This window comes from Engraulis encrasicolus, chromosome 19 (assembly GCF_034702125.1).
Source record: "Engraulis encrasicolus isolate BLACKSEA-1 chromosome 19, IST_EnEncr_1.0, whole genome shotgun sequence".
Taxonomy (NCBI): domain Eukaryota; kingdom Metazoa; phylum Chordata; class Actinopteri; order Clupeiformes; family Engraulidae; genus Engraulis; species Engraulis encrasicolus.
This window is the reverse complement of record NC_085875.1, coordinates 48,202,670-48,227,828: the sequence shown is the minus strand read 5'-3', so window position 1 is coordinate 48,227,828 and position 25,159 is coordinate 48,202,670. Positions and strand designations below refer to the sequence as shown.

The 25,159-nt window shown below is 42.5% G+C and overlaps 2 protein-coding genes across 2 annotated transcripts in view; both read right to left on the bottom strand.

Annotated features, from left to right (window-relative positions):
• Positions 1-835: 835 nt before the first annotated feature.
• On the bottom strand, positions 836-17,594 carry lgmn (legumain). Its single transcript, XM_063184617.1, has 14 exons — positions 17,427-17,594; positions 16,707-16,892; positions 14,672-14,769; positions 12,856-12,937; positions 11,238-11,320; positions 10,776-10,851; positions 10,179-10,241; positions 9,952-10,018; positions 8,888-9,006; positions 8,616-8,705; positions 7,741-7,959; positions 6,931-7,104; positions 5,423-5,490; positions 836-2,052 (listed from the first exon to the last, which is right to left on the bottom strand). The coding sequence occupies exons 2-14, from the start codon at positions 16,845-16,847 to the stop codon at positions 2,010-2,012; spliced, it is 1,323 nt and encodes a 440-aa protein (XP_063040687.1). The 5' UTR covers positions 16,848-16,892; positions 17,427-17,594; the 3' UTR covers positions 836-2,009.
• Positions 17,595-19,259: 1,665 nt separating this feature from the next.
• The window catches only part of pcnx1 (pecanex 1), an 89,772-nt gene continuing 83,872 nt past the window's right edge, over positions 19,260-25,159 (bottom strand). The window contains exons 35-36 of the mRNA XM_063184616.1: positions 24,793-24,933; positions 19,260-22,593 (exon numbers count right to left, since the gene is read on the bottom strand). Coding sequence (XP_063040686.1) covers positions 22,453-22,593; positions 24,793-24,933 — 282 coding nt within the window. The 3' untranslated portion in view covers positions 19,260-22,452. The remainder of the gene's footprint in view (positions 22,594-24,792; positions 24,934-25,159) is intronic.

Genomic DNA, 25,159 nt, shown 5'->3' with positions numbered 1-25,159 from the left:
ATTATTGACAAGGGCAAGTTGCCTGCGATATCTGGCCCTTCAGTCAATATTCTACACTCAACGTGGCCCTTAGGCCCAATGTTGCCCCAACTAGAAACAAACTGTAGGGATTGTTTTGGTCCAACTGGCACAACTTAAATTGCTATAGCATTATTTTGTTTAATAATAGAATTTGGTATGTGAAAGCCCATCTGGGAAATTCCAACTGCCATTGTCATTGTGACACAGAAGTCCACAGCACACAATTGCACATTGCACACAACAAAATTGCATGCAAGGGGGCAGCCCCTAATGGCGCCCGAAAGGGAGTAGTGTAGCGGGACGGTACCATGCTCAGGGTACCTCAGTCATGGAGGACGATTGTGGAGAGAACTGGTTAATTACTAGTTGAACCTGCAACATTTGGGCTACAAGTCTGACGCCCTAACCACTTACCCATGACTGCCCTATCAATTCCCTAATGATAAACTTAACAAAAGTGCTGTGGGAATATGGAAAGCACCTCCGGGAGTCCATCAGGGAAACACTTCTGTGACCATAACACAGATTTGTGGCACAGATTTCGTGTCCCAAAGATCAGTGTCCATTCAACTGAATTCTGAGAGATCAGGCTGATTTAAATGGCATTTTTATCCAGTTAGATAGACAGACAACCTAGAAGTGTTATCACTTGATGACTAACCCATTTGAAGGAGTCATCTCTTTAAAGCACTGACCTGCTTTAAAGTCTTGTGGTCTTAACATTCACACCTGCTTTAAAGTCTTGTCTTCTAACATTCACAATCAAATGCATACACATTCCACAGCAGAATGAAATGAAACAGAACAATGTATAAATTTGGTTTCAATTTATTTTGATAATTCACAGGTTGAACTTCCCCTCTGATACAAGGAAACTATGGTTTATCCACAGTGTACTGATGCTTGAGGAGAAAAAAAACAGAAGTTTGTTGCACAAACTGGGGTTGCCACACAGCCATGTAAAAAGGAAAACTGGGCAACTGGGCAAAAAACTGCTGGGCAAACTGTTGGGCAATAAAACAAATCTAACAATTCTGCTCAATGCCACATTAAAGCTATCCACATGGTCATTGTCTATTCATGCACTGATGTGGAATCTATGGCAAATGTTGATTTTTCTTTTTGCTTCACCAACCCCTAAAACAGCAAATTTTCCAATGGCAAGTTTTCTTGTTAAGAAAAAAAGAAACAAAAACAAGCAGAGGCTAAAATTGCCTTCAATTAACTAAAAACCCCAATACGCCCTCTCTAATGGCAGTACATTCTTGACATCTGATAACCATCCTGAAACAATTCCATGGCCACTGCAAGCCAGGGGAACACAGGACTCCCAGTACCTACATTGCAGTTCAGAAGAGGGAGGCCCAGTGTACTTTGATGTATCTGCCTATTCCCATCAAGACAGTAGTAGCGTTCTTCCTCCGTCCTCTGGAGAGACTCTCATCAGATAGACAGCTAGCAGACAAGTCATAAGTGAATACAGTCGTTTTAGTGAATTGCCACAGTGTTCAACCATGGAGAGACAACCCCCATGTGTCCTATGACAGAGGCCCAGGGAAAAGATACAAGATCCATCCTCTACAGCTCTGATTAAGAGCCAACCGTCTACGGTATATGTTCCTATGAAGATGAGAAGTCAAAACAGCTGGGCTTCAGTAGTGACAAAATAAAACAAATTTAAAAAGGCAAGAGTTGAACCGTTTAACTCAACATGGCAGAGTTTCAGTTTCTTGTTAAAAAAACAACCACAACACAATCTCACAGTAAGCACAATTGCCTATAGAAAACAAAAACATTCATGAAAGCATCTTTTAAAAAAACTTAAAATAAAACCGCCTACATGATCCCCCAAATAATTTGATTGCAGTGTGCCGAAAGTTTGATGTTGATTTCTTAGTGCAAAAAGAGGAGGCTTTCCAGTTCAGAAACCACCACGCCACAAACAGGCCAAAAGACCGACTTGACATGGACAGCTGGTCCTTCGCCAATTACATCCTGAAGAAACACACGTCGTCCATGACCGACGCAATCCTGAGGATAAGAGAAAGGAGAGAGTTCAACTTGGATGCACAGGAAAAGCTACATGCAGACACTGCACAGAAAACCTATAAACAGCACAGGGGTTACATTAGGCCAAGGCTATACAGGACTGAGCCCCGCCACATAACACGTCAGCTCAAGCTACAGAACTTTTTGTTTTCAATTTTTATCAATCAAAAAAGCTTATTGCCCCAACCCCAGACCACACTACCCCCACCCCAGCCCCAACATAGCGAATCTCAAGTTCATCCCCACAGAGTGAGGAAATCCTTACATGGTTTCCACTCAAGACGGACATAAAATTCCATGACTTTCCCTGACCAGAAAACTTCTAACTTCGATCACTTCTATGACTCCCGTAATAGGAAATACCCAACATATTGATTGGATTTTTTGGGGGAGTCCGTCAAATTTCTATTTTCAGCCTCTAAGCTATTCAGTCTCTTGGAACCTGCATTTACCCGGCATGTTTGTCTGAAAGGACAAGCACATTGTACTCCTAAATGTAATTTTTCGAGCTGGAAGATGTTTAGACAAAAATACACTGTGTGCAGAATTATTACGCAAACAAGTTTTTTAACAATATCGTCCATTTTATGCATATTGTCCGCCACCACCCTTTATGGACATGAACACCTATTGGATTTAAGCATTCCAGGTCATGCATATTGGTATAATAAGAGACAGTGTGATCGAAGGAGCCCAATACCCTATTTCAGGGCAAAATTAGTGCATAATTATTAGGCAACTTTGTTTTCCTCTGGGAAAATGAGCCACAAAAGAGATCTAACAAACTCTGTAAAGACTATAAACAATTTTGAAGTCTTCTAGAGGGGTGTGGCTGTCTTGAAATATTGGTCACATCCATCTAATGCACCGTTACAAGCCATCAGTGTCACATGACATGCGCTCACAAAGTAACAGCCAGATTGAGAAGAATTGAAGATGAAACTATCACAAAACTATTACCCTGCAGTGCTGGAATATTCCAGAACTGAAACCTACATCGACTGTCCACAAGAACATTGTATTCAGCACTCAGAGACATGTCCAAGGTAAAACAGGCTGAAACCTGAAGACCACTCAACAAGTAACTTAAGTCAAGACTGGGTCAAGAAATGTCTTTAGACAGTTTTTTCAATGGTTTTATGAACTAGTGAAAGTGACTGTTAATGGACCAGGTTGATGAGCCTATGGCTAGATCAGTAATGTGCACACTCAGATCAGTTGCTGAGTTCCACTCAAATACCAGCAGATTACTGCATAAATACCATTGTCTTCGTAAAAGATGCAATTTTCTCCCTCTAAAAGATCCAGCCATGGGTTCATCCACCCCCGTCTGTCAAGAGTCACTTTCCCAAGTCCATAAAACCTTTGAAAATGTTGTCCCCAGGTATTTTTGCCCCCGTTTTGACTTAATTAACTTGCTGAATGGTTGTCTGGTGTCATCCCTTCTTACCTTGGCCATGTCTCTGAGTGCTCAATACCCTGTTTTTCTGGACACTCTGTGTTGGTTTCTGTTCTGGAATATGATAGGAGTGCAGGGTAATTTTTTTTTTTTAGTTTCACGTTAAATTCTTCTCAAAGTTGGCAGTGACATTTCTTAAGAAACTGATGACTTTGTAACGGTGCATCTGATAGTTCTGTGCGAACGTGACCAACATCTTGCAAATTTCAAGACAGCCACATCCCTCTAGAACACTTCAAAATTGTTTATAGACATTTCAGAGTTTGTTAGATCTATTTTGTGGCCCATTTTCCAAGAAGAAAACAAAAGTTGCCTTATAATTATGCACACCTGATATAAGGTGTTGGGCACCTTTGACCACACCCCCATCTTATTATACAAATATACATGACCTGGAATGCTTAAATCAAATAGTTTTTCATGTTCATATAGATTGCTGTTGGAAAATATGCATAAAAAAGACAAAATGGTCAAAAAACATGTTTGCCTAATAATTCTGCACACAGTGTATAGTAGTACTATATGTTCTCTACAAAATCCCATGATACTCCCTGCCTGCACATGCAAAATGGTCAAATTCCATGACTTTCCATGACTGTCTCTATTGAATTTCCATGATATTCCAGGAACTTCGGTCCTTAGAACTCGCAGGACATGAGTCTGTACAGGGTCACAATGTGCAGAGATATCAAGTTCAGCTGGCTCATATCTCTGACCCTCTGAATACAGTGCTCCGTTTCTATCAGTAAGGTCATACAACCGATTAGCTGCTTCTGTATCTCAGTCGCTACCATGTCCTTACTGATGCCCCATAAGTCTCGCTGCGTCTGTTGCGTAACAGTAGAAGGGTGGGTCTGAAGTCGGTGTGATTGTGTGGTTGCTTTTCCCTTCGGAATGGGCAACATTATGGCCACTCACAGTTAGTTTGAAGTTTTGAACAGTACTTATACCGTGCCTACTAGACAGGTCCCGTTTTCTTGTTTGGGCCTTTTCTTTCTTAGTTTCAGGGGCCTGTACTATGCACAGAGTTGAGCCTTCCCAGAAGTTACTTGCTAATTCAGGGTGAACAAAATCTGATCCTCCTGCCTTTTGGGAAACAGCATTACGAGGCAGAGTTTATGTGTATTCTTCTTTGCAAGCTCGGCCCCAATACAGTAGCATCATGAAGCTACTTGTGTAAATTTTATTTGTGTTACCTTCCTTTTGTTACTTTAACTTTAAAATGCTCTGCCTGCATCTCTACAATTCAGAATCTTATCTTTTGACACTGGATCATTTAAAATGACAGAATGTAGGATTGGATTGATATAATCATTTGTGTGTAGAAATTAAAGCAATAGGTTGCCTCGGCAAGCTGTATCAAAAGCTACCGAGATGCACATGCCGTATGCATGTGTAAATTATAAACCAAGGTGATTTTAAATAATATGGTTCAAACATATCAACCATTCATAGTATATGTTAATCTGGAACTACACGTGATGAGGTTACTGTCAAAGTTTTCCTTTGGCTGAAGAAAACTGCACTCCGCTCTCATCTCATCATCAAGGTTAGATCAGTTATCCAATTGTGTTTTGCTGCTTGTCCAGACTAGTGATATCCTGACATTAGGATACATTTGACTGGCTGGCAGAGAGACTGTGCGACAAGAGAGCAGATTTGTTTGGGGATTTTCATTTCTGGGCTATTTTTGTTGTTGTTTGTTTTGCATGATCGTATTGATGGCTATTTAAGGACAGTGTTTGGCTGCGGCACAGAGTGACAGAGGAGCCAGGTGAGTATGGAGGAGCCAGTGAGGACCTGATTGGCTGGGAGGGGAGTGGGGAGGAGCCAGTGAGGACCTGATTGGCTGGGAGGGCAGTGGGGAGGAGCCAACAAGGTTGGAACTCTTACCTGTCTGCTGGGTGGCCGACTTCACACAGGTTGACCAGAGCATACAGGTGCCTCAGTGCATACTCATACTGTAACACACACACACACACACACACACACACAGACACACACACACACACACACACACACACACACACACAGACACACACACAAAATATAAGTTTCGGTCACATTCCGATCACCACCAGCCCCACATCCTTCACTAGGAAGTGATGTTCACCACATTTTTTTATTCCATTAACATAAACAATTCTTACTTCTGTTTTTATTCCCATGATGTGCATGCTAAATATGCCTTACAACATCCCCAGTCCGGTTTCTGTTTGTGTGTGTGTGTGTGTGTGTGTGTGTGTGTGTGTGTGTGTGTGTGTGTGTGTGTGTGTGTGTGCGAATGCCTGTGTGCGCTTATGTAAATGTAAAGGATGTCAGTTAAGTTGTTGCTTCCTCTCTCCTAACACAATAAGGAAGAGAAACCTTGAGCTCGTGTAAGCAAAACTGTGTTCTCTCACTCTCACGTGATAGACAGACAACTACTAAGCATAGTCATGTCAACTCATATTTTGAGTGCACAATTTCAAAACAAAAAATGATACGACAAATATGAAATAGTTCTAAGTTTGTGCTGCCATGAAAAGCAAGGCTGAAAAGAGTCACCAGTTACTCTTAGCTTGCCTGCTACAGTAGGTGGAAAAGAAAAGCTGGGAAATACGAGTGAAAACTGAAAGCAATGAGAAGAGAAACAGAAATATATTGTTTAGGCAACTCATTTATGGCTACCGTCTTATTTTATGTGGATAACATAAATGAAAATCTACACTGACAGAGGGATGGAGACAGAGTTCGAGTATATATATTAGAAGCTAAACAAAAGGAAAAGCAGCTCTAGGATGTTTTATTCTGCTTATTCATTTGAGGTTGCATTAAACAAAAGTATCCAAATCACTCATCTCCCAGCCAAGGTATTTTTTAGTCATTTTAAAACCCTTTCAAATCCTCATGAAAACAAAGAGTTGTTCAATAACCACAATACCTTGGCTCGAAAGCGAGAGGTTTGGATATCTTTTTTTTTCAGAAGACATGAGTTGACTGGGGGGAAAGAGAGGAGGGAGACGGGCTGAAGAGGGCTCTTGTGATTGTGCACTGACAGATTCACTGTTGGTACGGACTGAGTGATGGGGAAAGGGATGGAGTAGATACTATTAGTGGTCTATGGAGAAAAGAGTTAAGACTTAAAGGAGAGAGGGAGGAAAGGTGTGTGTTTTTTTATCAGGGTTCCTACCTGTACCCACTTGCCTGTACCCTTTGCTAATTCACTTTGTTAATAGTAAAAGAAAAAGAAAAACCCTTCTTGAATTATGCCCTTATTTTTCCTGTGCACTTTGTATTTGAGAGCGTCTTGTACACTAGGGTTGATGTCCTTGTTTGTAAGTCACGCATAAAAGTATCTGCTAAATGTAATGTAATGCAATATGATGTAATGTAATGTGATGTAATGCAATGTACTATACCTCTGGGCCAGAGTGCCAGTTGAAGCAGTGATTCCTGTAGTGTGTGACGGCTGCCTTGTAGCACTCGTGCCGTGTCAGCTCCATCCTCTGGTTCAGCAGCTTCTCAGCATCGCCATTGCTGCCCATCACCTTCTGCACCACCTTACGCATGGTCTCACCCAGCAGCTCACGCGTCTGAACGGAGAGAGAGAGAGAGAGAGAGAGAGAGAGAGAGAGAGAGAGAGAGAGAGAGAGAGAGAGAGAGAGAGAGAGAGAGAGAGATATTTCTACTTCAGTATTTTGGTAAAAAAAAAAATTGACCACCAGCAATATCACCAGCAAATGAACACCATGATTCAGTATCATAAGTGGTAAGTATTGCTATGGCCATGTGGAGAGGCATGAGTGCCTTTTATCTGTTTGCAAGAGAACTTCAAACGTAAAAACAATGACAACAAGCTCAACAGACACAAGTTGCATGCCAAGACTCAAAAAAGCTAAACGGTGTCCGACTGACAAAGTGTCTTGTAGTCTATTGTAACCCCCCCCCCCCCAAAAAAAAAAAACCAACCTACAATGACGCAAACAGAGTGGAACCTACTATTGATCCGTGTAAGAAGTTGTAACATAACGACAACAATGACCCAAGTTGCATGCATATACTCAAAAAAGCAACACAGTTTCCGACCAACATAATGTGTAATAGAGCCTCTTACACAACAAAATAGAAAATACAATTGCTACTGTGCAATTAAAACAGTGGAGCCTTAAGACGTGAGCAGATCTGGGCCAGGGTAAATACAAATAAACAAACAGTAAACAAACAGTAACCTTCAGGTGAGTGCTGATCTGGGCCAGGTAACCGCGGGCGGCGCCGATGTCATTGGACTTCATGAGCTTCCTCTTGAGGATGGCCAGAGGGACATCGGGGCCGGGGGTCAGGTCACGCTCCTGCACCTCTGGCAGGGAGACGGAGACAGGCGGACTGGCCGTGGAACCGTTGCTCTTGGAGGCGCCCTGGAACTCCATCACCTTCATGTGGGCCAGTGTCTAGGGAAGGGTAAATAATCAATAAAATAGACAAAATCAACCAAGAATAATAATAATAATAATTAAAAAAAACATTTATTTTCCATATTCATCAGACTATAAGACACACACACACACATACACTCGCAGGCACGTCGCAGACACACACACACACACACACACACAAATGAAGTAATGTTTTCACTATCACACAACCACAAATTGGGGGTCCCTGGTTGATTCATGTGAATCCATTTGGTAGTGTTGGTAGTGTTTCTCAACGGAGCGCCCTATATCTCCCCAGGGGGCGTTGGGGGCCCTGTGGGGGTGTTGCGGAAGATACAGCTGAGAGTGGGCAGTGCTAAGTTAACCCCTCTGGGGTACAGTAGTCTATTTTATTCATCAATACTGAGGGGGGCGTTGTCAGGCTTATGATTAGGTCAAGGGGGCATTGGAAGGCTTATGATGAGGCGAAGAGGGCATTGTAAGGCTTATGGTGAAGCCAAGGGTGGCGTTTATTCAAAAAAAGTTTGAAAACCACTGCTCTGTGGTCTTTCCATGGCACACACTAAGCTCTTGGTGATTGTGCGCGCGCACACACACACACACACACACACACACACACACACACACACACACACACACACACACACACACACACACACACACACACACACCTTGTCTCCAAACTGCTGGACGTGGCTGGTGTTGGTGTGGCTCTTGACGATCTTGAACTGCTTCATCAGAGTCTCCTTGTTCAGGTCCTCCTGTTCAAGGAAATAAAAGGTGAACTATTAAACCAACACATCCATATAGTCTAATCTCATTCTGTCTCCATCTCATGATTAAGACACCTTGCATATAGCATATCTCTCTCTCTCTCTCTCTCTCTCTCTCTCTCTCTCTCTCTCTCTCTCTCTCTCTCTCTCTCATGACAGTTACAACTCACCACATCGGAATCCTCCATCCAGTTGACACTGTACCAGTCACCCAGGTAAGTGTCACGAGCTTCGTCATAGTAACAGGCGTACGAGGACTCGTGGCCATTGGCAGCAGTGGTGGCGTACACTGGAGAAAAAAAACAAAGCAAAAACAAAAGAAATAGAAGAAGTCAGACCTTCAGGTGCACACATGATCCACCCGTTTTAGACAATTCCACTATCGGCCGTCCTCTGAATCATATTAGACTCAGACACCATTCCAAAAGAGACACAGGTGAGTAATTCCCTCACAAACAGATCTTTGATCAAATATAGTTCCTATAAAAAAATATACACCAGTGTGGACAGACAGCCTTTCTGAGCCTGTTCAGAAAGCACAGATTACCAGTCTGACGGCTCAAACCAGAAAGGTCAAATTATACATGGCACCATTTGGTAGAATGTGGTGTCAACAATGTAGTAGGTAAGGAAACTGAAATTAGGGAGACATGGAAATGTAACTAAATATTGCGGCATTGCTTTGAAGTCAAACTTCAGGACTGAATGTAGCGCGACAGGTAGACAGGTAGTCTCATTGCAATTTGAAAGAAAGAGTCGTGCATGGCTTTTACAGCTCTGATGCTGATGGGAGATGCAGTTTTATTGTTTGCAGTAGGTCTGGAAGTAACGGTGGACCATTATCTGGACGGTCTGTTCTTTCTTGAGCAATGAAAGTCAGTGTCAAGTCATGTCCTGTTTATCGGACAAAAACATGCAGAGTCAGCGAGCTACTGAGAAGTGAGACCGCATGATACGACAACAGCCCAGTCACATGACTCCCCACCCCCACACCATATCAAATGCCTCGTCTCAAGGTAAAAGGGAAGACACGATGTCCATGATTCACATACTGTGTAGATCTTGACATCAAAGGGAGCTGACAACAGCAAAATAAAACACTTTATACTTGAATCTCGAGTTCCGCATATCTATGTGAGAGCTAATGCATCAATCTTTCTAGAGTAAGTGTTTATGTGTAATCTGTGGTACAAAGATACTGTATTATGGCATGGTGGGTGTACAAGCCACTCACCATCAATGTCTTTGGGCAGGTCTTTCATCATAGATCCCGATTCGCATGCTTCAATGTAGAACACCATCTAAAGTGTGTGTGTGTGTGGGTAATGAGTGGGAGAGACACAAGGGAATAGTGAAGATTAGTTCCATTCTTGACGACACCCAATAGCAAATAATGAACATGTATTGACCGCTAAAACATTCACTCTGACTAGATGCATACAGTGTACATGTAAAACTCACCTTTTTGTACATCTTATTTTCGTGCATGTAGTTGATGGCATCCATCAGGTCTTTCACATGCAGCTGTGATATGAAAAACACACATGCACACGCACACACGCACGCGCACGCGCACACGCGCACACACACACACACACACACACACACACACACACACATCCACATACACACACACACACACACACACACACACACACACACACACACACACACACACACACACACACACACACACACACACACACACACACACACACACACACACACACACGCGCGATTACAGAATAAGATGAGAGGTTTCGCAAAGGCTTTGGTGCACCAACCGTCATGCAACAATTGCCAGTAAATGCATTAGAACACCATTGCCTGAAGAGCTGAAAGGACTCAAAATTTAATTGTCATATTGTACATTTATGTTGATCTGGGCTGTAAACGGTAAACTTGAACTTTTAATGACGGGTCAAAAGTTTTAATAGGTTCACCGATGGCTCAGGCTGGGTACACTATTAAAATGTCAAAGGGCAATTGTAAACATCACATGACCGGGGATACAGGAAACATCACATGACTAACGATACAGGAAGAAGAAGAGCTTACATCATCGTCTGGGAAAGCCAGGATGCCAGGTGCACCATGATCGGTGAAGTACACGAACACGTGATCATTTGGCCCACTGCAAAACACAACAAGCACGTGCCGTTCACAGACATTAACATCCCCCACACACAGACATGAAAACCTGTTCGACCAGGTGCACCATAGATCATCCCAACATACAGTACATTCCAAATCATTGGATTCACAGAATGAAATTCAACAGTTCACAAACACATTCAATTCCTTTTTTTTTAAATTGATTTTCCATATTTTTATAGGCATAAGTGGAACAATCCCTCATATTTGTTGGTCTCATGTAAGAAACACAAAGCTGGGGAGTATCACAAACATTTCACAAACACAAACACAAAAAATTGAGTAGCGCTGTTGTTAAAATGCATGACCGGTGGTGCCTGTCCACTACAGTCCCCACCACATCTGAGCTTTGGTTTCAACACTTGCCTCTTCAGAACTTTCCCAGATCCTCCTTTCACATTTGCAGAGTCACCCTTCAGCACAGCCAGGAAGTTGGCTGGAGTCACTTCCTGCACACAGACACACAAACACACCAAAACTGAATATCACGCTTTAAGTGAATATAATCACATTTAAGCACATTTTTGCATCACGTTAATCTACCGTTTCTTGAATTATTGCAAGGCATCTTATCAGTTTTATTTGATTATTTTTTGGTTTGTTTGCTTCTTTTTTCCCCATGCAGAGAAATGTTTGTATATAGATGTGTGCAGTATGCTTGATCTGTGCGATGTGTATAACATGTATAACGTATAACGCATAACTTCAATCTTTTTTGCAGACACAACTGTGTGTTAATTGTGTCTGAGATAGAAGAAAATTCAAGGTATAGTCCATCAAAGACGACATTTTACTATACCAGTAGCGGATGCGTATGATGCTAGACATGTTCATTTCCTACAGGATCAGTTAACGCATCACTGCTCTAGATTGAAGATGTGCCGTTTCTCAAATGGCGCACTTGTGTCAGTGCACTGACATTTACTGTAGTGCATAGTGCACACAGTGCACCGTCTTTAGTGCATAGTGTGTGTTAACATTTCCTTCACACCCAAATAGTAACTATCTTGCACAATACTTGGCTAAACATAAAGAGGTTGGTGTCTCATCATTACATACAGATTTCAGAGACTGTTGCCCAAACTCTTCTACCGAATCAAACAGTACATTTCTTCAATTACGTTAACAACATGGCAGCCGTAAAGTGCGTGCAGTGCTAATAGTTGAAGCACTGTGTTTTTGACTGTTGATAAGTCAGCCTCCGGGAACTACTAACACAGAGGTGGGCAAACTCAGGCCCGGGGGGCCAGATGCGGCCACTGAGCCATTTCATCTGGCCCACATAGCCTTTTAAATCCAAAGTACCAAAGTCACACCTAACATTCTTAAAAAAGCAAAGGGTGTTGCAGGTGTGAGATTAATCGAGGTCACATCTAAATATTGCAATGTGCAGGAGTGAAATAGCCAACAAGTTATGTCAGTGTACATTACAGTATTTCTTATTATTTGCACATGCGTGTTGTCTGCGACATCTGGCCCTACAATCCATATTCTGCACACAATGTGGCCCTCAGGCCAAAATAATTGCACACCCCTGTACTAACACATAGAGTGCGTTACAATATGCGGCCTTGCTTCCTCCACTGGTTCTCGTTTCCTCGCCCCGCTTCCTGGCCCCTCCTCCGTGGAGAAAACGATAAAGTTTCCCAGCTGTCAGCCGAGCCGCAACAACTTTTGAGGGACTGTTTTTCATTCACCATCCCAATTGCAAATGAGAAAAGAGTTTACAATTGAGCTTTTGCAAGATGTTGAAATATAATGATGTTGTCAGTCATGTCATCATGACATATTACTTCCTGGTACGAGGAGACAAGCATAAGTGGAGGAGGCAAGGCCGCATATTGTAACGCACTCATAGTGCCCGAAGTGCACAACTGGGCCATTTGCGACATGGCAATGGTCTCGCTTTATGGCTGTAACAGGTGGGACAGAGCTGGGTTTAATTTAGATGGTGCAGAAGAGGGTGCTGAGCTGAGGCACTCACGTCAGCTACATAGTCCTTCACCACCCCTTTGTAGACATCAGACCCATTCGGCCTGTTGATGATGACTCCCTTGGTGGGGTTACTGAGACGAGAGAGAGAGAGAGAGAGAGAGAGAGAGAGAGAGAGAGAGAGAGAGAGAGAGAGAGAGAGAGAGAGAGAGAGAGAGAGAGAGAGAGAGAGAGAGAGAGAGAGAGAGAGAGAGAGAGAGAGAGAGAGAGAGAGAGAGAGAGATGAATGTCATTTCATAAGGAAGTTACTGTAAACACAAATGCCACATGCTTACATTGGAGTGTTGGTTAAGAAAATACATGGAGACAGTGATCATTTGTGATAAGATAGATGCACCTCTATTGCACCTCTAAATTGGAGCTAGACTGAGTTTGTCAATCAAGAGTACCATTTCTAAACATGATTATCAAACAAAACAACTTTGGGAGGTACAATATGTGGTGTGCCAGAAACATTGTTCATTTCTCCAAATTAAGAGACAGAACTTCTCAAAACACTGAAGAGTTGTTAACCTGTTCGTATTCCCACACCACAGCTGACAATCTGTTGCAAACAGGCAACCTGTTACCAAAATTAAGGGTTCTTGGAGCTTCTGTCAAAACACTAAAAATGTATTTATTTATCCATTCTTTGGCTCATGAATAACATTAGACGTGTGGGACAATAGCCAGTAAAGATATTAACAAGTATGTCACAAGATCTGAGTGCAGATATATTAGAATGCATACAGTATCCATCTGTTATAGACCATCAAATCCAATACGGCTAACCGTTTTCAGCGTGTAGCTCTGAAACTGATAAACAGAACACCTTGGGAATTAATTAATTAACATATTCATCTGGTGTTGTTAATTCATCAGCAGATTGTGTGAATGTTCTACATTGCGACTAGTCTTAGAGACGAAACAAACCAATCTCTCTACAGCTGCTGTTTTCGATGTGTAACACTGATAAATTGACAGAACCCCTTGGGAATAAATCAATACATATAATAAATAAACAGTACAGTACTTCCCCAAACGGGTGTTAGTTTACTACCAGATCGCGTAAATGTTCTACATTGAGACTAGGCTTAAAGATTAAACAATCCAATCTCTCTACAGTTGCCCGCCTGCAGTTAATTATTAATGTCAACTGGTCATCTGACTGCACGCTCACACACTCACACCCACACACACACCCTCGTCTTGTCTTGCCAAAGTAATATGATTACGTCTACTCTAGAGGAACCTCACCTCCACCAAAGTGCAAAGTGAATGTGAAAAGGTGTGACCTACTTACAGAGGATCACTGAACATGAAATAACCCCAACTCTCATGAGACTGTACAGTAGGTGAAACTATCGCATACAGTTAGATGAGGACAAAAACACGATCCCACTTCAAACAGGTGAAAACTTTCACCAACAGGCAGAGGCGAATGCAACTCCCCCCCGTAAACCACAACGAGTTCAGACCTGAAAACAACCGTGTGCTCATTATATTGATGCAAAGCATTAGCATGCTGGTGCACTTTGCTCATTTCCATGCAAGTCTTTCATTTCAACTGACATTAAAATGACTGTATGACAGTTAACTTGCAGTGTGTGTGTGGTGGTAGAATGCTACCTTTGTGTGTGCGTGTGTGTGGTGTGTGCGTGTGTGTGTTTGCGTGTGCACAATTCTTGCAGACTGAGGATGAAAATAAATTGGCTCCTTGTGACTGCAGAGGTAGTGCTTCCCAGCTTTGTGAAATCAGTTAAGATCTTCTTTGGCCATTTGCTGTGTGTGTATGTGCGTGTGCGTGTGTGTGTGTCTATGAAACTCACTCTTCATTGTCAGCTAGGTCATCATACATCATAACAACAATCTGCTCATCGGGAATTCCATTCTTATGAACAATTTGGTAGGCATGGCACGCATCAGCCTGGAAAAACACACACACACACACACACACACACACACACACACACACACACACACACACACACACACATCTGTGGTCAGTACACAAACTAGAAGATAGAAAGTGTGAGAAAACATAAATCAAGAAGACACACTAACACTACCCTGTGATGACCCCTTGTTACAACAAATATAGTAATTACAGTTCAACCCCCCAGGGCACAAACACTGATACTTAAGCTGTGGTTGAAACTCACTTGGGGTTTTCATGAACTTGCTAAAGGAGAGTCATAATAATAATCTATCTACACACTAAACACTGCACCACACTACAGTACTTTCCCAAATGCTGCCTTCAACTCTCCCTGAAATAAAAGTGAAGTGAAAGCCCACCGGAGAAACTCCTAGTGTCATTGTGACATTGTGCACACAATGAATTTATATGTATGCCTCATCCGTGTAAGAGGGCAGCCCCAAAAGGCACCCCAAGGGAGCAGTATAGCAGGATGGTAGGCTACCATGCTCAGGGTACCTCAGGATGGGGTCGGGAGTCAAATCGGCAACCTTTGGGCTACAAGTCTGACGCGCTAACCGCCTACCCATGAATAACCACGGGGCAAACCAAGCAGCCTGCTCAAGTAATTTCCCCCAGTTGGTCTTTAAATGTCATTATCAGGGACATTTTCTGGTCATCAATCAGTCCCACCAATAGATTGTGAATTCCTCTGAGCCAATAACAGAACCATAGTAGACTATCGAGTTTAGAGTCACTCATACATCATTGACCGTATTCTAGTCTATTCAACAAAGGGAAAGCTATGCAAGACTTTGGCAAAGTAACCCCTGAAGCTGTTCAATAAAGAATACATAACTTAAGTCTTTAGAGGTCTTTCAATAAAAGGAGGGAATACAGTTTGTGAAACTGTTATGTGGCCTTTACGCTATACAGTAATAAACAGTATAATTAACACTAACGTTCTCTCTCATGAATATAGGAGTGAAGCCACCCATAGGTGTGAAAGCAGCGTGGCTCATCTCTGCTCCTGCAAAAGTACTGCCTGCTTGTGAACTGCATCGGTCACATCAGTGATGAGAGGCAAGAGAGCATCTTAAGCCTCAATGGCTTCACAGATAACGCCCTATGCAAAACGCATTAATCTAACTTATTATATGGTTGTGACGTCATCTGTCGAATGCTCCATTCATTTCAACGGGGCTCCCCAACGTTCGGACGTCTGTTATTTTTCGATAACGGACGGGTTGGTCTATAACAGACCGCTGTCAATGGCAACAAGACTTTTCACTGCTAAAGCGACTTTTCAACAAGACTCTAATCAGCTGCTGTGATAGACAGCGTTGTCCTGGCTACCGCTGTCAATGGCAACAAGACGTTCACTGCTAAAGCCACTGGCTTGTAGCCTATACAAGTCAGTGGCTAAAGCGAATGTTTCATATCACTCCGCAGGGGGTCCGGTCTTTTGTCACTCTAATCAGCTGCTGTGATAGACAACACCTGTTGTCCTGCCTAGCTGTTGCCTAGCGGTGTTCCACAACGGTACTGTTTTGTTTTGCGCAGCAACAATCTTAACATTAAGGTCTAAAGAAATGTCCCCGCCATGTGTGAATCATTTAAGTATATCCATATAATAAGCGGGTTAACTTTCGGCGAGTCGGTCGCTTTGTGGAATAGCAGCACTTCAGAGAGAACAAGACCCCTCCGCTCCGCGTCGGGGTCTAAAGATTCTCTCTGTCGTGCTGCTATTCCACGGTAGCGACCTTCTCGCCGAACGTTAACCCTTACTTGACAGTATGCAACCTGCCAAAATAGCATTGCCACAACCAAAACCATGTTGTGACTGCAATGTGTTAAAAGATTAGTGTACAACTGAAGGATGACAACAGATGAGCAGTGATTTTTACAGGCACACCTCCCTCTCCCATATTGTTCCCAGCTCTCACCTGATGTCTGTAGTTATACCAGCCATTGGAGCCAGCCACAATGACCACCCAGTGTTTCCCCTCTTCGGCTTGAGGTGTGGGCAGTGAGCTCACGGTGATGGCCAGACAGGCCACCAGCAGGACCGCGGTCTTGGTCAGCATCTTTGTGGAGCTCTCCAATGTGATATCGAATCAGCTGGCCCTGGACTTTCAAATAAAAAAACAAAACAAAACAAACAAAATGCTCAAGAGAAAAATGCTCAGAATTCCCACATCAAATGGCAGGCAAGTGACTACCACGCTGAATTTGTGAGTTGCGCATTTTCACCCACTCCGACACTGCACTTTGCTCGTACATGAAGACAAAGAGAAACAGTTGGTAAAACTAGATAAGGGGGACATGGCATCATGACTGGCCAGAATGCTCGTGTGCCTACAGAACTAGAGCTCCACTCCACAATAAGCAAGTCTGAATAGGCCTACAAGTAATTCGTGTCACTGTGATGTTAACATGAGACACTGTCGTTAAATTATATGGAAACGAGCCTTTGAATGTAAACCTCTACCAACGTCGTGCATAACAAACAACAAAGTCGTGCTAATGTTAGCTTGACGCAGCAACGGTAGCCTACATGTAAACAAACAGGAGTTCGACACCGGCACGTCCTTACAACACCGACATTGACCAGAAATTGGATTTGTCTATCAAAACAAAGACAAAGAATAACCTGTCACCGTTACCTGTTTTGCTTCCCAGATATGCTCGGAGTACTTTCGTTTTACACAATCCACAAGCCTGTTTTAATGTGCAAGGCAAAGAGGAGGGTACATGGCTTAGGTTTCAGTGCAGCCAATCGTAGTTACCGAGGGCGCTAAATGACTCAAGGCACATGATCCGCGAGTCATGTGCTTGTCCTTTGTGGAACTCTGAGGAATACGGAACTTGGCAAAATAAATCAGAGCTTGTGTGGTCATGTCTTTGCCCGTATTTTTTTTTAAACTAGTAACTGTTGTCTGTTGGCTATTGTCGCAGTTGACATGCTACAATCAATCAATACATTAATGGGATTGCTGGATCACGTTGATCTCCGTGCATTGGAAATGCATCTAAATTGCTGAGACCTATAGAAAATACAGTGTAAAGAAGTACACTCAAGCCTGCCGTCACAAGACTTACCGCCAGCTCTGTTGTCTTGTGGCTGTTGTCATTTACCTGGCTGATGTTTTTCAGTCTCGTGCACTGCCATGAAACTGGTTTCAGGGGAATTTGCAGGCCTAATTCTACATCAGAAAGGTGCATTAGTCTGTGATCGGCACTCCATTGCTTGAATTATAGGCATATTCTCGATTCTTCAATTTAAAAGTTATTTTCCAAATGACAGCAAATTAAACTCTTCAGAAATGGAGAGCCCTGTTCAGAAAATAAATTATTAATAATAATAAAAATAAAATAAATAAAATAAAAATAAATAAATAAAAATAATAATTGTATCCATCGTCACGCACCACTGCAATGAAACCTCGTTAATAGGCGTATAATAAGACCTTTGGCTACAAAAAAAAAGAGCAATGAAGACACATTAGCCAGTGATGGTTTCACTCCTATGCATTAGGTCTATGATTTAGTTGTCTTTTCACAATAATCCCTGACATTACAATAGGGCTTAATAATTAGGCCTAACTTTATTTAAAATGTAAGGTATTGCACTGCTTTTGCATTCCTTAAGTTACTCTTTCCAAAATAACCAAATAACCTACGGATCTGGAAATTGACAGGGTAAATCATGACTTTCACCTCCCATCCAGAAGTGTTTCAGCAGCATGCAGACAAAAAGTAACAGGTTCAGTAATAGCTTTCTGCTGACCCATCACACAGAACACCATTAAAATCCAGGTTACAGTCAAAATGGATGGTAAGTTATGTCCATTGTAGCATATATTACAGCCCCTGTAACGTCTTACATTATTGTGTTACAGCGAAAAGTAATGCATTGTAGTAATTAATTATTGATTACTCCCAACACTGGTAATACATTATCATCATAGGCTATGACCTAGGCTAGACACCACATCACTGTGTAGACTACTAAACTCAACTCAGTAGGCTACTGTTTTATGACTTATTGTTATAATGTGGCTGTAATTTTCTTTATTAGTCACTAGTTTTTCCCCATTCTTCTACCATCAGCCCTTTCCTGTTATCTTGCAAATGTCAGCCACCAAGTAGAGAAGCGAATATTCAGCATTTCTATCACCATGGCTGAAGTGACTTTGTACAAAGTGCATTGAATTTAATGGTGTTGTTCTGTAATAGCAATGGCATAATGAATGTGAAACGAGTAGAGGCCCTAGTAAACCAGTGGCAGTGATGCAGCAGTGATGCAGTACATCAGTGGGCCATCACATGCAAATGTTTCACTTCAGTCAGAAGGACAAAACAGTCCATGAATTGCACGGTTTGTGGAAGATACCACAATTGTAAACCAGTGAACACCACTTGTAACCAAATTACACCAGTCCAAGCATACCAAGGTTTGGTTTGAAAAGAAATAGGAAATGAGCCAGGAGCCAGACTAAATCAAACACCCTTTATTTGCCCCTCTTACAAAAGAAATCAAGTGAGATAAGGGAACAGTCCGTTGAAAAGTTCGGCCTTCTGTTTCAAACCGATGGTCCTTGATACATTTAACTATATACCTTTGTCCCATAACTGAGGTTGTAACAAAATGTAAATACAATATTCACAGTAATAAATATTCAAAACAAAATTATATATTTTTAACAATCAATTATTCATATATAATGTATGTATATATATGAAGTTAAACCTTTTTTTTCTTTCAAGTTAATGAAAAATGCAGGACATGATCAGAACAAAAATGGCTGATGAGCAAAAACATGATGACTGCATTTTTCATTCCCAAGGCAACAGTTACCATGGCCACTCAAGAGTGAGTAATAAATAGCTTGATATATCTTCAAGATTGTAGTGCATTGCTGTAAATCAAGACAAAACAAACAAATAAAAAACTATAGTGCAAGCTTTTTTTCTGAAACAATGTGCTGTTTCATAAACTGTTAATAAATGAAAGGAAACTGGAAAAGAAAATGTTGGAATGGCCTTGAGAATCACTGAAATAGTCAAGCTGGTCTGAAACAACTCCTGGCACTTTTACCTCATCCCAGTCACTGCAGTAGCAGCTGCCCATGGCAACAGGGACACATGCAGGCGATACGAGCAAAGCAAAGAGATGCAATGTTCCATTCTGACAACTCAATAGTCATCTGGTCATTGCAGTAAATCAAATAGAATGAAACATTTAGTTTGTTGGTTTGATTGGCCACTACAGGCGAAATTCGCACATCATTTGTATAATATTAAACTTGGCAGAATAATTGTGCTTCGCTCCTGTTCGCTTGCCTTCACCTCCCTCATCGGAGTAAATGGCCAAGTTCGCTTTGTTTGGCCAAAGTCGCATGTATGTGTCCCCGGCGTGAGACCCTACTGGAGGGGCCTACCCTACTGCCACAGCAGAGCAGTCCAGCCACCAGTGAAAAGATTGCACAGCATTACACTGTTCCAACACCACGGCTGATAATCACCATCATTCCTTCCATCCTTTCCCCCTGCTTCCTACCGCTAGCCTTGACATCGCCCCTACTCCTTTGGGAAGGATTGCAAATAAGAAATTGACTTCTGAATTATGTTGCTGCAAAATATTCAATAATAATTATATAAAAAAAATAATCATCATCAAGGACATTGCAGCTTCTGTCACCAGGTTAAGTTAAGGCAAATCATCCAATGGAAGATTCGATTAGATTTCCATGTTAACTTAACCATGTTTACTCCTGAACCAGCTTCTTAGTATAGGCCCTAGAAGTTGCAGGAAAGGACGAGAGAAACAACATTGATTTACAGCCTGATAGCTGGAGCTGGATGATGGTGAAGCTGCCGTGTCATTCCATACTGACGCACCATCCACGTGAATGATGAACACATTCTGGACGTGGACGACTCCCACACTCTAGTGGCCCACCTGACACCCTTACTTGCTCTGATCAAAAGTCGACTGGGTTTGTGCAGAGTCAGGTCTCTGGCTGTACAAGAAAAAAAAAAAAGCCTCACAAAAACTCACTTTGCTTGCTCTGAAAACACATTTTTATGAGGACGCGTGATGTCCCACAAGGCAAGAAGTCTCAGACACAGAATCAGACCTTGGAGGCTGGGGGTATAGGGGGGAGTTGTAGCAGGGAGGCAACAAGCACTGGCTGATTCTCATTGGCTACCGTCTCCTCAGGGTTTTGATTTGCAACAGCTCTCCGGTTGGGCAGGGGGGGGGCCTTGATTTATTTGGCTGTAGTGTATAATAGGGTGAATATTGAGCGATTATTGCTCAGTTTCTGGACCTTTGTCCAGATTGGCTGCAGGCCTTTTCATGTCCATCCAATCAGTGCACAGTAGGGGCTGTACCTTGTCTATTGATTGGATGGTACAAGCCTATTAGTTCCAGAGAACTCATATAACCACTTCAGTGGCCTCTTTCGTGATGGAGCAGTGATGCTTTCGCTAGGCAGCGCACATGCACACTTTTCCATTTCAGGCAGAATGCATTGAAATGGCAAGGTGTGCATGCAAGCTGCCCAGCAGAAGCATCACTGCGCCATCACTTACGTGGCCAGTGGAACCCATATAACCACTTCAGTTTTCTGACAGGCTGTCGGTATTCTGATTGGCCATGGTCTATTTTGCTGTATGATGATTGGCTACAGGCATTGCCTCCTCAAACAACAGTAGCATGATTGGCAAAGGGGCTATCAGTCTCCTCTCCCTTGGTAGAAAAAAACTCAAACCAAAACATAACAAAAAAAGGAACTCACATGTGGAGCGAATGCCAGGCTTTTGGGAACCAGGCGTTTTTTTGGCAATATTTTTTTTTAAATTACTGTCAAAAACAATCAAAAACAAAGGAACAAAACTTAACAAACACTTAGGTTTTGCGTAAATCTCAAAAGGTTTGCCCATTCCAAGCACACTGCTCATTAAGTCTTTTTGATGTGTATGCGTACAAACTTAAAAGTTTTTGAGTGTACGTTTGTACCGGATTGCCAGATCTTTGAGTTGTGCTTGTGTATGGGCAGTCTGTGCATATTGTGCATGGACATTTGTATGCATAAGTGTTTTTGTGTTTGTAGTGTACACGCATATGTAGTGTATGTGTAAATGTATGCACAAAAGTGTGTGTGTACCATTACGTCTGCTTGTACTGTATAAAGGCATGAGTACTTTTGAGTGACTTTGCACTTAAACATCATAAATCAACTTGGACGTCATGACCGGCGCCTTAATCATAATTGGATGCATAGAAAAATAATAAAAACCCAGCAATGTTCAAATTAAGAAAAAGAAGTTCTGATGGGACTCCATCCCTCATGCAGCATATTGGTGAGACACGCAGGAAGGCAGCTTTCTTTCGGGTGTGTGTCGACACATCTGAGCAATCGCGTACGTGTGTGTGTGTGTGTGTGTGTGTGTGTGTGTGTGTGTGTGTGAGAGTGTGAGTGTGTCTAATCTGCCTCTACTTGCACGGTTCCCTGGCTTCCTGTCCCCTCTGTGGGGACTAATGAAAGGGTTTGCGGACTGCGGAGTAGTCAGGTATTCAACCCCCATTTCAGAACCTTGACCTCTAAAAGCAAGGCCAAGATCGAGGTCGAGGGTGGCGGTGAGGGTGAGCGTTGGGTTTGGGCTTGGGGGGGTTATTTGGGGTCAGACCTCGGCACCCAGCTCAATGACCCCCATCTCTATAATGGGAACCAGTTTATCGTCCACCTGAACCAGCAGGATGGCCCTGTCCATGTGGGAGCGGTTAGCCGGGTCGCGGCTGCAAGGCACCCACCGGTGTATCACCTGCAGTCACACACACACACACAAGAGCAGCGGAGGGGAGAGACAAGGAGAAGAATTAGTCATGGGGTGAGGGAAGGCAGGACTGTGTGTGTGTGTGTGTGTGTGTGTGTGTGTGTGTGTGTGTGTGTGTGTGTGTGTGTGTGTGTGTGTGTGTGTGTGTGTGTGTGTGTACGCTCAAGGGTACGCATGTGCTCATGTGCATGTATTGTATAGGGAGGAGTTAGACTCTTACTCCTCCATATACAATACATGCACATGAGCACATGCGTACCCTTAAGCTGTTCCCAAACTTTTTTCCTTGCGACCCCCCTTGTACATTTCAATGTGGTTTGCGCACCCCCCAAGTGAATGTTTTGGTGTGCTGATGGCCACTCAAGTATGGTTTCACTGCACAAATCATTGCACATTATGCAGAATCAGTTGGGGAATCCTCATTTCCAATGGACCTGATGTTTCTTCCAGCATACACTTCACCACACAATTAAAAACTACTTAATTTTCATTAATGCTCTTATAAAAACACACACATCCACCATTGCTCAATTCAGCTTGCGCACCCCCTTGTGGCAGGCCGCGCACCCCCAGGGATGCACGCACCCCAGTTTGAGAAACCCCGAGTTAGAGCATTAGAACTCTCCACACAATGCACATAATACATTAAGGTCTTATAACCAGGTTTAACTGCAAAAATATTTGCGGCCTTATTTCTACACTGACAACTCAGAAAGTTTACAAAGCTATAGAAACGAAGAGATGAATTGGAGGGGGGAGAGAGAATTATTGAGGCAAAAGACAGAAAGAATTGAGGGGCAGGAGGGTGGAATTAATGGCGTGATAAAGAAGCTAGTGAAGAGTCTCGTTCATCAAGGTCATGTTATCCAAAACATTTAGAATTAAAGCAACTCTCAAGATTTTTGATATGGTTTAAGTGATAGGCTACCAAAAAACCCATTCACTAGCCTAGCACCAATGACCTCTAGATTTACAAGGACTGCTTGGATTGAAAAAAAAAAGCATCTCCTCATGTCTACATGACTGACTAATTCGGAAATAATGTGTTGCTTTAAGCAATTGGCTTGGTCAGTGGTCACCAGAACTGACAATACTTTCTTGGAGTGATGCATCTACAAGCTCAAAGAGGAAGCTTAACTCTTTGGAGAGAGTGAGGAGAAGAAATGAGACGGTTTTTGAATTATTTTGTGGTCAACTGTAAAGGATATAGACTTCGAAGTCATCACGAGAAAGACACAAGACCACTCCAAAATGGTTTCTGCAGTTTTGTTCTGGTAGTAGCTGAGTGCTAAATCTCTGGATTCACGTGACCCGACAGAGCTATTTAACCACAACCCTCAATGCATGACAGAGGATCTCATGGTTTCCCATCAACAATTTACTTGAAGTAAGAGTCATTGTGGTCATTGGGTCCAATAAATGAGAACTGCTCTGTGTGAGCGGGTTTAATTTAACTTCCTGCAATGAGATCTCAAACCAGACTCGAGTAAAAGAGATATCGTACAGGATGACACATACTTGACACATCCCTGAGTTTAGCCCTTCATGCAGAGGGCACGTCAAAACATTATTGTCGACAAAATAGTAATGATCACAACTTAATCCGTTACTGAAGATTTTCGGCAATGACATGGCTATTGTTACGGTGTGGTTGAGCTTTTTCCGCCGGTGATCCCATCCACATGAAAGGCCTGCAGTGCTTATAGTTTGAACTGGTTGATGAAACAAAAAAAGGGCCGCACCTGAGGTGACCTCGCATTGAGTGTCTATTATTTGCACAGACACGTTTCGGCGTGTGCCTTCTTAGCTGAAACGTGTCTGTGCAAATAAAAGACACTTGATGTACGCCCACCCCTTTTTTGTTTCTTTTGAAGTTTTTAATTTGGTCCAGCACCCTTAGAGTAATTAATGAACTCTGAGTTAAGCCTGCTTCCTGGTATAATTGACATTGAACTGGTTGATGCCTATGCATTTTCTAAGGTATACTGTGTCACTATTGACTACACAGCATCATTCAAAATCAACAGAAAGCTGATTGCTGTTTGTCAAAACATTAACAACAAAGAAAGGGGGAAAAAAGAACAAACAAAAAAATGGGGCACACACAAAAACCCTCCCATGGCACGCCTGACTCTGTAGAGGTGGATTGTGGGTAATGTAGTCAGTAATCAGTGATTGGTAACTCACATGTCCCTCCATGCCCTCCCTGGGGCTCCAGTCTCTCCAGTAGTTGCGTCCCGAGCGGAGCCGCACGCACTCGTCAGGCCACTGCAGCTCCTTACGCTTGGACACGTTGATGACCTCCAGCACCTGGCCCACGTCTACTATCTACACACATACACAACAACATTCAGTTGAACAATACCATATATTGATTATACACTGACATACATTTCAGAGAATACACACAAGACGCACCAACAAACACACTACAGTCAATGTTACTGATGATATTTCTATGTGTGCCTCTCCTATATTATAATACTGCATATTGAATATGCACCATACATCCATATAATTAATATACACTAACCACACCAACAACCACACTACA

Coding starts and splice junctions, on each gene's coding strand:
- lgmn (XM_063184617.1), bottom strand. CDS start 16,847: ATGCTGACCAAGACCGCGGTCCTGCTGGTGGCCTGTCTGGCCATCACC. Junction 9,007..9,951: donor CCTGCCCAAAGACATTGATG/GTGAGTGGCTTG, acceptor TTTTTTCTCCAG/TGTACGCCACCACTGCTGCC. Junction 7,105..7,740: donor AGATCAGCACTCACCTGAAG/GTTACTGTTTGT, acceptor CTCTCCGTTCAG/ACGCGTGAGCTGCTGGGTGA.